Raw genomic sequence first — 13,907 nt, 5'->3', positions numbered from 1 at the left:
GCTTAGCAGGTCTCTGCCATGATCATTTTGGGACGTTCATTCATAATTTTTCTACCCTGTGCATAAGAGAGTGTATTTTATTCATGAAAGCTTTCATTGAATGTTTGATTTTAGTGGTCTAAACAAAAGTGTCACCTCTGCTACAATTGGGTTTAAAACTGATGGTATCCCTTTGCATATTTTACAGCTTGTGGAGATATTCCAGAACAAATTAGAGGCACATATGGGATAATCACAAGTCCGGGCTGGCCTCTTGAATATCCTGCCAGATTGAATTGTAGCTGGTATATCCGTGCAAATCCAGGAGAAATTATTACAATAAGGTAATATGCATATATATATTATGACTGTATTTTAGAAAATGTAAAGTATCCTGAAAACTGTATTTTGCATGTTTCCAAACAGAGAAGCTAATTCCTGTAAACTTTTCCATAAATTGCATTTGTCTTCTATTATTTTCATTCACCTCTGTTTTTTAAAAAATCCTCCTTGCATCAGGGATCCAGGTAACAGCAGGATGTTAACATCTTCCAGAGATCTCAAACTGATGTGTTGTCACTTGACCACCAGCATGATGGAACTCCCTCATCCCTACAACTATAGGCAACTCTCAAAACTAGGTCCAAAGTGTTTCCCTGGCCTCAACAGTAGTTTTCTGAGTGATGTATAAAAGTACACATTTGCCTTTGGAGCCATACAGGCAATTTCACCACATTTTTGTTGCCCATTTTAGGCTTGGGGAGCTTCTTTTCAAAATTGAAAATATTTAGAAATTATTTCCAGTGCTGAAAAAAAGCACCACCTGCAGGCCTAAATTAGGTCAGAGAGGGAGGGAGGAAAGAGTGACTTTGCCCCCACACACTGGGGGAGTGAAGTTTTTTTTTTTTTAAGTTTCAGAAAAAATTGGTGTGAGGCCTGGGAGCCACAATACATACTTTCCTTGAATTAAAGAGACTTTTGGAAGTTAAAACCTTCCTTCAGTGGCTCTGATCTTAGTGAGAAAGGCAGGTGTTGCTGAGGGTGAAAGAAAGATAAGAATTAACTATGCTACTCTGAATTTTTTTTAAAAAAAAAATTAATGCTGGCAGCTGGTGCTCCTGCAATTTTATTCTGTTTTGAAAAAAACATAGTAAGACTTTAGAAAGCCCTACCCACCTGCAAATTGGGAAAGTGAACATTAAGGTGCATTTTTGAAGAATCAGAAAATGTGAAACTCAAGGTCTTTAGATAACATAATATAAAATGCTTCATTGGGACTTGTTGAACTTCATATCAAAAACTCAGCCAAGAACCTTAAATAGTTATCTGTTAAATGATGAAGCAAAGCAAGATGTAATAAAACATGGTCTCTTGTAGTTTTCAGGATTTTGATGTTCAAGGATCACGGCGATGCAGTTCAGATGCCCTGACAATAGGGGCCTACAAGAACATGGAGAACTACAGAGTGTGTGGGTCTTCTATTCCATCTCCTTATATCTCTTCACAAGACCATGTCTGGATCAAATTTCATTCAGATGATAGTATATCACGCAAAGGGTTCAGATTGACTTATTATTCAGGTCAGTTTCAAATGCAGAAATGTGCCTTTTCAACTTTTTTTAATGTGAGTTTTGTAGAAAGCCTTTTTTCCCTCTGAAAATTTATTATTTCACAAAAATAAACTTTTCCTTTTTGAGAAAATTGAACACTAAAATTTTGTTCTTAGTATAACTATGTTTTATCTTGATTTTTGATATATTTGAAGTGTTAGGTAGTCATTTATATTAGGTACCTTGAAAACATTGATACTTGCTCATAACACAGAAAAAGAGCTCCATTCTTTCTGAGGCTTTGGAAACAGGCATAAGATTTTGCAGAGTACCTTATTCATTCTTGATGGAGCGTACATCCAGTGTTTTGGTCAGTGTCTATTGATGTGATTGTATATCACAAGACCTGGTGCATTAGCAGTAGCACATTTTCAGACTTAATATAAGTGTCATACCCATGCAGTTGAAACATTTGTGCGAGGGGTTATGCACTTGGCTGCTTGCAAAGACACTTGTGCAATTGTTTGATCCAGTTTTAATTGCTCCTGCAGGGATTTTCATTCCATTAACATTATATTGGATTTAGGCCTTTGTATTTGAGATTTATTGAGTGGAACGTCTGTTGACCAAAGTGCAGTAGCTTATCAATCTGCCCAACATATGAAGATTTGTTGTATCTGTTGAGCCTAGTTGAATCTGTCCTGTTATACTACAGTGTTTCCCCAAAAATAAGACAGGGCCTTACATTAACTTTTGCTTCAAAAAATGCAGTAGGGCTTATTTTCAGGAGATGTTTTATTTCTTCATGTACAACAATCGACATTTAATTAAATACAGTCATGTCATCTGGTTGCTGCACAATGATGGAGGGTGGAGTTTCACTTAAGTAGGGCTTATTTTTGGGATAGGGCTTATATTACGAGCATCCTGAAAAATCATATTAGGGCTTATTATCTGGTTAGGTCTTATTTTGGGGGGAAAGGGTAGATGGCTATAATAGTTGATTAGCATGGTATAAACATGACATATTCACTACCTTCAAGTTTACTCATACAAAATAAAAAAGCATATAGATGTGGGCATACATAGTACTGCTGTTAGCAGTACGTGACTGTCCATGGATGTCTGTATATTTCTTGGGATGGGTGCCGTGATCACATAGAGGTTTGTGGTTGGGAAGTCATTCTCCAGCACCTGTGCATTTTAATCCTTCAGATAAGCAATGGATAAAATGGGCTAATCAGAATGGTGCAAACATAAAAAGAAAAAAAGCAAATTTCTTAAATGTTATGTTGTTGTTTTTAGGGAAATCCATTGAAACAAGCTGTGACTGTAAGCAGTTCCATTGTGCTAATGGGAAGTGTATTCCAGAATCCTGGAAATGTAATGACATGGATGAATGTGGAGACAACTCTGATGAAGAAATCTGTGTCAAAGCTAGTCCTCCAACTCCCACTTCCTTCCAGCCATGTGGATTCAACCAGTTCCAGTGTCTGTCTCGTTTCAATGTTTACACATGCATTCCAGAATCCTCAAAATGTGACGGAAACCTTGACTGTCTCGACTTGGGAGATGAAATAGACTGTGGTGTGCCAACATGTGGACAGTTGCTAAAGTATTTTTATGGTACTTTCAATTCTCCTAATTATCCAGACTTTTATCCTCCAGGGAGCAACTGCACTTGGCTGATAGACACTGGGGATCACCGCAAAGTTATATTGCGTTTCACTGACTTCAAACTTGACGGTACTGGTTATGGAGACTATGTCAAAATATATGATGGGTTAGAGGAGAATCCGCGGAAACTATTGCGTGTTTTAACTGCCTTTGATTCCCATGCACCACTAACAGTTGTTTCTTCCTCTGGTCAAATCAGAGTACATTTTTGTGCTGACAAGGTGAATGCTGCAAGGGGATTTAATGCTACATATCAAGTAGATGGATTTTGCCTGCCATGGGAAATTCCATGTGGTGGAAACTGGGGCTGTTATACCGAGCAGCAGCGCTGTGATGGCTATTGGCATTGTCCAAATGGAAGGGATGAAACCAACTGCACCATGTGTCAGAAAGAAGAATTCCCTTGCTCTCGGAATGGTGCCTGCTATCCACGCTCTGATCGATGCAACTACCAAAATCACTGCCCCAACGGCTCAGATGAGAAGAATTGCTTCTTTTGCCAACCAGGAAACTTTCACTGCAAGAACAACCGATGTGTATTTGAAAGCTGGGTTTGTGATTCACAAGATGACTGTGGGGATGGTAGTGATGAAGAGAACTGCCCCGTTATTGTACCCACCAGAGTGATAACTGCTGCTGTCATTGGGAGCCTTATCTGTGGGTTGCTCCTTGTCATTGCCTTGGGATGCACTTGTAAGCTGTATTCTCTGAGAATGTTTGAACGAAGGTATGTATCCCTTCCAGCTCTGCAGTTCTAAGTGTAAAATATAATCTGTCAGTGTGTTATTTCTAATTTACCAGAAAACATTGTAGTCCAGAGATATGGCACTAGGCAGGTACTTTATTGATGAATTCTGTATATTTTCTTTTTTGGCTAAAAAGAAGATCCATTAGTATGGTTTCCATGAAGTAGCACAGCATAACTGAAGGCTCCACACATTCCTGGAAGATCCATTGCCTTCATATAGGCTGTTGACTGGGGAATCAAATGAGTTGTTCTTATCCATGCTTCGCCTATAGAGGATGCACAGTGGGAACACCTTGATCTGAAAAAACACCAAGCCTCTATCTAAAGGTGGCATGGTGAAACCCATTCATTTTGTCATTGCATCTCAAGATTTGCCCCATTTTCTTAACAGGAATAGACCGCAACTCTACTCTTAAATATATGTTATGGCTGCTGTATTCATAAATATAATTTGTGGCCAACAGCAGTTATAGCCTTGCTTTTTGATCTTTTGTACACAATATTGTTTTGTTAAATATGTTTTGGATAGTCTTTTGGCCTTTAAGCACTGTATATAGAGTATAAGCCTAGTTTTTCAGCATATTTTTTCCTGGAAAAGCACCCCCCTCGGCTTATACTTGAGTCAGTGTCAAAATTACATTTTCTCCCCTGCAGTGCAGGTGTTCTCCGGACTCCCTTGCTTATCTACAGCTGCCTGCAGCCTCTGTGGGTGGTCCGATGACCCGGATTGAGTACACTGCATTTCTGCTTCCAGGACACTCCCATCCTCCTCCTTCTGCATATTCTATGTACCCAACTTCCTCCTCCCACCTTCCTCTTCCATCCTCTGTCTCCCTCCATCTTGCTACGTAGCAGTAGAACAGTAGATAAGTGCAACATCCGGTATGAGTCTTCCGTCCGCAGGCAGTGAAGTGTGTCTCGAAGCTCAGAAGGGCAGTATCTTCAAAAACATTTAACCTACTGATGCCTTAATTAATGTAATTTTATTGGTATCTATTTGTATTTTTGAAATTTCCCAGTAGCTGCTGCATTTTCCACCCTCGGCTTATAGTCGAGTTAATAGGTTTTTCCAGTTTTGTGGTAAAATTGGGTGCCTCAGCTTATATTCGGTTTGGCTTATATTCGAGTATATATGGTAAATAGTTTACTTATACTTAGGAGTCACTAGTTGAATATATATTTACAAAAAGTACATTTTGTAACTTTTCTATGAAATTGCATATTTGTGTGATTATGACAATAGTAATAATAATATTGCAATCCTACACAACAACAATTTAAAATTATAATCTACTATATAATCAATCTATCCACAATTAATGCAATAAACATACATTACTATCCTAGTAAGATAGCCTTTTTTGTACTGCACTTAGTTAGAGAACCAGGATGGTATAGTGCAATGGTTTCCAACTGTGGTTACTCAGACTTTCTTGGAGTGCAATTTACAAAAATCATGGTCAGCACAGCTAGCGGTGAAAGCTTCTAGGAGGTGCAGTCTAAGAACATCTTAGGGGAACAAAGATGGAGAACCACTAGTATAAGTAGATAGAGTATCAGACTACCATTCAAGAGACTGGAGTTCAGATCCCTGCTCAGCCATGAAAACTCACTTGGGAGTGACACTGGTGAAACAGTGTAAGAGGAGGGCGATGACTTTATTAGACTACTAAAAACATGTTTTTAAAAACTTTCAAGTTTCTTCAGGCTGGGCACTGCCACTTCATGCATAGCATGGAAACATTGTAGATAAGAGTCCCATAAATTAATGGCACATGTTTGGGCCACGTCTGCCCACGTGAGATGAGTTCAGACTCAGGTTACAAATGTCACCTAGAGGTTGCAGTCTCAAGCACCCTTGTAGCATGACTGGAATTTTCTGTTCCAGTCTTTAGATATACAATGTTGTATATTGTATCTAGTCCAAATACAATATTGCATATGTCACTAAATTACATGGAAATGTGATATTTTATTTCCTTTTTAAATAGATCATTTGAAACACAGCTGTCCAGAGTTGAGGCTGAATTGTTAAGAAGAGAAGCACCTCCCTCTTATGGACAATTGATTGCTCAGGGCTTAATTCCACCAGTAGAAGACTTTCCTGTCTGTTCACCTAATCAGGTAAGAAGTTTCATGTTAACACTGAATAGCTGTGATGCAGAATTAGGAAATCAGAATTACTTTACTAGTTAGATACCCAATTCTTTCCCACAGCAGGATTATCTGTGCTTAATTTGTATTGGATAGACATATTAGTTTCCTCTAAGCCAGAATAGGGTTGAGAGAGAAAAGACGTCAGTGCTGATAGAAATTTTTATTCCTAAACCTAATTGTTCAGTGGCAAGGGGAGCATTTTCAGAAGGATAGCAACTGAGAAGAAAACTAGTCTCATGCACTGCAGTGGTGTTAGTGGAATATTTTGACTAAGCCCAAATTGTTTGGGGAGAACAAGCTTGCATCATCAATGAGGACAGAAGGAGAATGGGGTCTCCTTCCCTCTGTCATCTCTCACCCTTTCTACCCCTGAAGATTAGTCATAGGAAAGGTGGCCCTCAATATTGGGAAGATTTCCTATCCCTGAATAGGAAGTCTAAATTGTTACAGAGCAGCAATATTCCACAGCTTTAAGGGTAGCTTGTTTCATTGCCTTGTATATGCACTAAGATCTGGGGCTTGGGACGTGTTTCTGTGGATTATGGCTTTGTGACTGCAGTTAGCTTGTGGAGAAGGCTCTTGCATTAGAGACAGACTATTGCAGAATCAGTTGAAAAGGAGTGTAATATATATTTTTTAATTTTTTTTAACAAAGGGTGACAGAAAGGAAAAAGGGATTGAGGTTAAGGGGGAAAAGGAGAAACAATGACATACGAACATCCATTCTATACATATTGCCATGTCAAAATTCCAAATTGCTCTTTTTAGGAGTGTAATATTTTCAGGTGCAAAATGTGTCTTGTCTGTTAGGGACAAAAAGGCTTCTAATGAATTATTGTACTAGCTATGGAATAGTTAAACTGGCCATTAGTATTCATGTTTCAGGGTGCTAGTTTGGCCTTTCTAGTATCTTAAATTTTGCAAGTCCTAAGGATTTTAGGTCCTTTTTCAATAGGAGCCATTCTTGAACTTGATAAGATAGGTTTGCTGCGTTTGGCACATTTTCTTTCAGGGAATTGAATTTTCATTAGTGAGAAGCAAAGCATTTGAATTGGTATCTTTTTATCACAGGATTTCTTCTCCCACTGACACAAAAAGGAAGCTGCCATGGTGCTTCCTGGGGGTCATCAACTCAGTGCCTCCCAAAGAACTACGACTTCCAAGAAGCAGCACAGCAGCTTCCTTTTTCGTACATACATTAACAGTGGGAAGCAACAGCCATCTAGCCTTGGCAATAGGTCCTAGTCCGGATGAGAGAAATGGAGTTGTTTGTAGACTGCAAGTCCCAGAATTCTGCCTGGGGAATTCTTGGATGTTTGAGTCACCCATGCAAAGAAAAAGAATGGCATGTCCCTGCTAGTTATGCAGATCTCTCAGTCTCAGACTCAATGTGATAGAAGCAGTGAAACCTTTGAAGAAAGCTGAAGCCAAACTGAAACAGCTGCATCAATATTACATAGTAATTAACAGTTTTCAAAAAATATATATCTGCGTATCAGTGGCAACTCTTCATTTCATTGAAAACTTTCAAATGGTTGCTTAGAAATTCTTTCCTTCTAACTCACTGTAGCAATGTTTGAATGGTCTTATAATATATTAGGCACTGCATAATATCCTTGGCACACAAAAGCCTGAATTTTGTAACTAGTGGCCATTTTCCACTCCAGTTTGCACTTATGCCAGTGTACGTAAATAATAGAATTCTGGCCAGTATTGATGCAGAAGCTACGTGATTTTGGTGCAGCTGTCTCTGTTGGGGAAGTCCTAATTTTGGCTTTTTGCAGCTAATTTTTTTTCCTTTTGTTGTTTTTTTTTCCTTTGAAGAAACTCATTGAATCAGTTTGTTAGGTTTACTGTACTTCTATATTTTAACACCACATGGTGGTGCTTAACAACCTTGCTGTGTAAAACTCTCCCTAAAAACATCTCTTGGAATATTGTTCTTTATTAATATTATTTTTAAGGTAGTCAATTAACATTATTGGTTGCTTGTTATATGAACACCATGTTACTAATGTGTTATAGGGGTGTAAAAGCTTAAATTCAAAAATAACTCTAAATAATAAATACATTTTAAATACTAAAATGGCCCAAAAATCCACCAAATGACTTCCAGAAGGCATTGCTCTAAGAGTAACACATAAAAGTTACTTGTTATACCTTAAGATACTCTCTATTGCCAATATTTATTTATCTATCTATTTATTTAAAACTATGTTGTTATGCACTCATTATTCCCTAGAATTGTGTTACAGATAATGTCATTTTTTATAATGCATTACTTAGTTCTGCTAATTCATAGCTTTGGGTGAAATTCAGCTTTACTACTGGTTTACTTCTCCAAAAGGTAACAGTAACTGTATAGTTCCATTTAAGATTTCAACTACTTTACAAGAATTCCACATATTCAAGCCTAATAAAGATAGTTTTTTCAAGTGATGCAATCATGAGACTTTCTCTCAGGCAAAGGATTTATATGGCTATGAAAACAAAACCTGATTTCTTTCTTGGTTCTTACAAATAATTTGTGCAGACACAAATTATTGTTTTCTCCGCCCCATATAAAACTATTTAAGAAGAAGAACTGTGTTCTATCTAGTCAATTCTGACTTATGTTGACCCTTTTCAGGGTTTTCTAGGTAGAGAGTACTCAGAAGAGGTTTACTCCTTCAGGAAGCACCTGGGGACTGTGCAGCTTGCCCAAGGCTACCCAGGCTGGCTGGCTGTTCTAGGATGCACAATGGAGAATCAAACTTAGGCAACCAAATGCCTAAGTTACTGAGCTATCCAGACAGCCTATAAAAGTGTTTAGGAACCCATTTTAGCATTCATCATCATATTTATTTATTTGAAATATTTGTATCCCACTTTTCTCCTTAAAAAGGGCCCAAGGCAGCTTACATCATTAAAGACACAATATTCAAAAGCTAAAAACAGTAAGTATACAAATATTTAAAATGAATTAAACAAGTATTATATTAAAAGACATAAATAAAATCAGTACTAAAACACATTTAAAACCACAGAGCACAACAATCCGCTTAAAAATGCCTCTCAGTCATTAAGAATAGGCCTGCTTGAAGAGAAAGTTATTTGCCTGCTTGAGGAAGAACAGCAAAGATGGGGCCAGCCTAGCTTCCCATGGGAGGGAGTTACAGAGTCTGGGAAAAGCAACAGTGAGAGTGGTGAGACCAAGAGAAAGGCCTCCCCTAATTACCTCAATGCCTGGGCAGGCTTATAGAGGAGGACGTGGTCTTTCAGATTTTTGTTGTTTTTCTTTAGTCGTTTAGTCGTGTCCGACTCTTCGTGACCCCATGGACCAGAGCATGCCAGGCCCTCCTGTCTTCCACTGCCTCCCAGAGTTGGGTCAAATTATGTTGGTAGCTTCGATGACACTGTTCAGCCGTCTCTTCCTCTGTCGCCCCCTTCTCCTCTTGCCCTCACACTTTCCTAACATCAGGGTCTTTTCTAGGGAGTCCTCTCTTCTCATGAGATGGCCAAAGTATTGGAGCCTCAGCTTCAGGATCTGTCCTTCCAGTGAGCACTCAGGGTTGATTTCCTTCAAAATGGATAGGTTTGTTCTCTTTGCAGTCCAGGGGACTCTCAAGAGTCTCCTCCAGCACCACAATTCAAAAGCATCAGTTCTTCGGCGGTCAGCTTTCTTTATGGTTCAGCTCTCACTTCCATACATCACTACAGGATAGCTTGGACCAAAGCCGTTCGAGTTAAAACCAGCACTTTGAATTGTGCCCGGAAACAGATTGGCAGCCAGTGGAGCTGCTGTAACAGGGAGGTTATATGTTCCCTGTAGGTATTTGAAAAGCTTGCCAGTGATTTGATGTGCCTAAATGTGGGAAAACTTTAATTAATGAATTAATCTTTAATTAAACTCATCAGTCTACTCTTAACAGTATTAATTATCCATGTATATGATGAATTAAGAGCCAGGTGCTCAATTGCAATACTCATCTAGAAGCAGTTGCTGAACTGAATGAATCTACAACTAGAAAGAGTAGGCAAACTGGATGAAACTTACTCTGAGAGCTGCTTTTATTGTAAGAGATTCTCTCCTTCCTGTTGACATCAAGTGGATAATTAGCTCACTGTTAAAAGGTTGGCTGGGCTTCCAGTAAAGTAATACCAAAAGTACTCTCTTAGCAAGACATTATTTTGTAGTCCCAGATGCTATTTCTTACATTAAAAATGACAGTTTCCAAGATAGAGCTAAGCTGGTATGCACGCTAGTATTTTTTCAGAAGGAAACACTGTATATGAACGAATACCATCTAATGTGAAAAGAAACAGAAGCATTCTGCATCTTATTTGATAGCACATCCCCTCTCCCCAAACATTTTACTTACCTGTGATTTTGTTTTTTCAGGCTTCTGTTTTAGAAAATTTGAGACTGGCAGTGCGATCTCAGCTTGGATTTACCTCTATTAGGCTTCCAATTGCTGGCCGGTCAAGTAACATTTGGAATCGAATCTTTAATTTTGCAAGATCTCGTCATTCAGGATCCCTGGCACTGGTTTCATCGGATGGAGATGACAATGCCAGCCAGAATGCTAACAGAGAAGCTGAAAGAAATGGTTCTCACCGAAGCCTCTTTGCAGTGGAGTCTGATGACACAGACACAGAAACGGAACGAAGAGACACAGCGGGTGCCATTGGCGGTGTTGCCGTCACTTTGCCTCAAAAGGTCCCTCCTGTTGCAGCAGTTGAAGCAGCCGTCGTCTGTGGAACCTCTTCAGCTCAGAGTACCAGCAGTAATAGGGACAATGGAAGAGAAACAGCAAGTGCAGAACCCTCAAATTCAAGTCCAGGACGCCATCAGTTCTCTAGTGCACTAAGTCGCATGACTCAAGGGTTACGGTGGGTACGCTTCACTTTAGGGAGATCAGGTCCTGTAAATCAGAACCAAAGTCCTTTGAGACAGCTTGATAATGTGGTAGGTGGAGGAAGAGATGAAGATGATGATGTGGAAATGTTAATTCCAGTTTCTGATGCAGCATCAGACTTTGATGTGAATGACTGTTCAAGACCTCTACTTGATCTCACCTCAGACCAAGGACAAGGGCTTAGACAGCCTTACAGTACAACACATAATGGAGGACGGTCCTGTAGTCGAGATGGCCCTTGCGAGCGCTGTGGGATAGTACATACTGGCCAGATACCTGACACTTGCTTGGATGCAACACTGAAAAATGAAACTAGTGATGATGAGGCTTTGCTACTTTGTTAGGCATTGATTGAATGGGTGGAAGTGTATGCAAGTTGGAGCAATATTGGTGATTTTTGTACTTCATAATTAATGAAAAAAATAGTTTTTGTTTCAAAAAGAAAATCCAGGGCAAATCACGTGACTTAACATTTTAATGTGCATGACTGAATGGATATTTGTCATAAGGGGAACTGAAACAGAAGTTCTTCTAAGTGTGTATACATAATTTGTATCTGTTGTTCTCCCTCATTCGCTAACAGTCATTCTCTGAGGGCTTTCCCCCCACCACCACCACTTTTTTTCTCCTAGGTGTTTTCTTAAAGCCTGTGTCAGGACAGTGTCTGCAGATATTAAGTCTTTGTGATATGTGATACATGTGAGCAATGGGTGAGCTTTGTGGAGCTTTGCTTGCCTGAATATTTGCATTTTAAGCATCACACAGGCATGCATCTGTAGCCAGTTCCTCCCCACACTTTAAGGATTAAGAAAGGGTAAGGTAACATGGGAAGTGGCCCTCGGTTTGTTTAACATGACAGTATGATTCACAACAGAAACATGGCTGCTCAACCACTTTTGGCTTCCTACCATTCATTCCAGGTTGCCAGGCTATTTTGTACAGAATATTTATTCCTTTTTTTGAAATGGAATCTAGTGTACAATTGCCAGTATAATTTTAACTGAATACTAAATGCTGGCTATACTGAAACATTCTTTTGTTTTCTTTTGTGGTTTATAATATTTTGTCTAATTACTGAATGTCATCATGGTGAACTTTTTCAGAGGGAGGAGAGATTTTCTCCAATATACTATATTTTTTTTTCTTTTAAAAGTTCAGACAGCAGTTAGATAAACTGATGGCAAAAAAAAATCTTTTGTAGCTTTTATAACATTGACTTTAATAAGTTGGTCTAGTATGGTACAACCAAATAAGATGTAAAAAGTCAAAGAAGTATTTCGTCTATCTTTGAAGATAGATGGCTGAAGCAGCTAAAATATGCATTTGATTCTTGTACATAATGTGTGTGTTTTTTTAAAAGGTACGTGTAACTCTAGAAAATGTTCGAACCGCTAATGGATCCTCCCAAATGGGACTTAAATTTCTTTGGTTTAAAGGGATTTGCACTAAAACTATGTTAAAGTCTCTAAAGAGCTTAGTGCACAAGCACTATCACTTTAAATACTAGTCTCTAATACAGCAATGAATATCTATAATATTTCCATGGCTCTTCTCTTGGGTTCTTGCTTTTTCCTCTTGTTTGTTGCCGCAATTGAATTTGCTTCACTAATTTTGTATTTATTCATTGTATTTAAAAGCTGGTTTACCTGGCATCAGTATGTGCTTTAAAAAAAGAATTCAGTATATTTCAAGGTTTTTATTTTTGTTATATCATATTATTGGTGTAAAAGACACCAGCAGGGAGGAAATCATTCATTGTTTTCAGTTCAGTAACCACCTGGTGGTGGTTACTATTACTAAATGATATCAAGAAATCCATCATTTCAGAAGGTAAAGATTGCCCAATTGCTGTTATATTTATTCTTTGCTAGTCTAAGTAGGCTTAATGATTTAGTATGAACAAAAAGTATTTGTGTGTGACTGTATGCTATTTATTAAATTTTACATACATTGCTGGATGTCATTTTAAAGCATGTTTAAAGCCTTGTGGATTTCTTGTTGTGTTATGCTGTCAGAAAAACTGGCAATGTTTTAAGATGTATCAAATTAAAAAAAAGTTACATACTGATAAACTTTTTCAAGATAAACCTGAGGGTCTATTTGTTTTCTATCTTCGTGTTTTTTCTAAAAAAAAACACAAGTAGAAAACATGGTGTAAAATAAAACTGCGATGGCTACTTTTCATAGAAATGGAGAAGTGGGATATTTTGCTCCTGAATCATCCCCCCCCCCCGAGATATTGTACAAAGAACCTCATCTGCCGAATCTGGAATAAGGCACAGTCAATCCAGCTGATCCCTTGGTGGTACGTATATAGCCTCAGTGGTATGAGTATATAGCCTCAGTGGTATGAAATAATATGTTGCTTCTGAATATGAACTAGAGTTGATGGAGATCTCAGAATATTTCCTATGTAATATCTGAATTGATCAATATGCTGATAGTGGGGCAAAGGATTTCTTTCTAGATTACCACATTTTTCCATCTATAAGACACGACTTTTCCCTAAAATCACATGAAAGTAAGCTGAGATAGCTGCGGAGAGAACAAAACGGCACATACCTTGCCTCTGTAAACAGGCTTCCTTCAGCCATGAGGTTTACTTTCCTACAGTCAGGAAACTTAGCTTCCTCCAATCACGAGCCTTATGGAACTGACATCAGCTGATCCTGAACAAACCAATTGGAACACACCTCCTTGGAGGTGAAGCCTGTAGGCCCATGATTCAACAGAGACAAAATGTCTGACGTTCTCAGCCTAGAGGCTGAATCCTCAAAGCTAAGTTTTCATAATTTGGGGGGTTAGAAAAGGGGGATCTTATAAATGGGGGCATGTTATAAATGGAAAAATACAGTATGGTAATACTGAAAGGCTGCTATACTTTTAACTTGGACTCAC

At 38.5% G+C, this 13,907-nt stretch overlaps 1 protein-coding gene across 1 annotated transcript in view; it reads left to right on the top strand.

Annotated features, from left to right (window-relative positions):
• LRP12 (LDL receptor related protein 12) overlaps nt 1-13,081 on the top strand; it is a 47,658-nt gene extending 34,577 nt beyond the window's left edge. Inside the window, exons 3-7 of the mRNA XM_072999252.2 lie at nt 188-323; nt 1,357-1,559; nt 2,835-3,933; nt 5,946-6,078; nt 10,493-13,081. Coding sequence (XP_072855353.1) covers nt 188-323; nt 1,357-1,559; nt 2,835-3,933; nt 5,946-6,078; nt 10,493-11,353 — 2,432 coding nt within the window. The 3' untranslated portion in view covers nt 11,354-13,081. The remainder of the gene's footprint in view (nt 1-187; nt 324-1,356; nt 1,560-2,834; nt 3,934-5,945; nt 6,079-10,492) is intronic.
• Nucleotides 13,082-13,907: the final 826 nt, after the last annotated feature.

Source organism: Pogona vitticeps, chromosome 4 (genome assembly GCF_051106095.1).
Source record: "Pogona vitticeps strain Pit_001003342236 chromosome 4, PviZW2.1, whole genome shotgun sequence".
NCBI lineage: Eukaryota > Metazoa > Chordata > Lepidosauria > Squamata > Agamidae > Pogona > Pogona vitticeps.
This window is presented reverse-complemented; position numbering and strand designations above follow the sequence as displayed.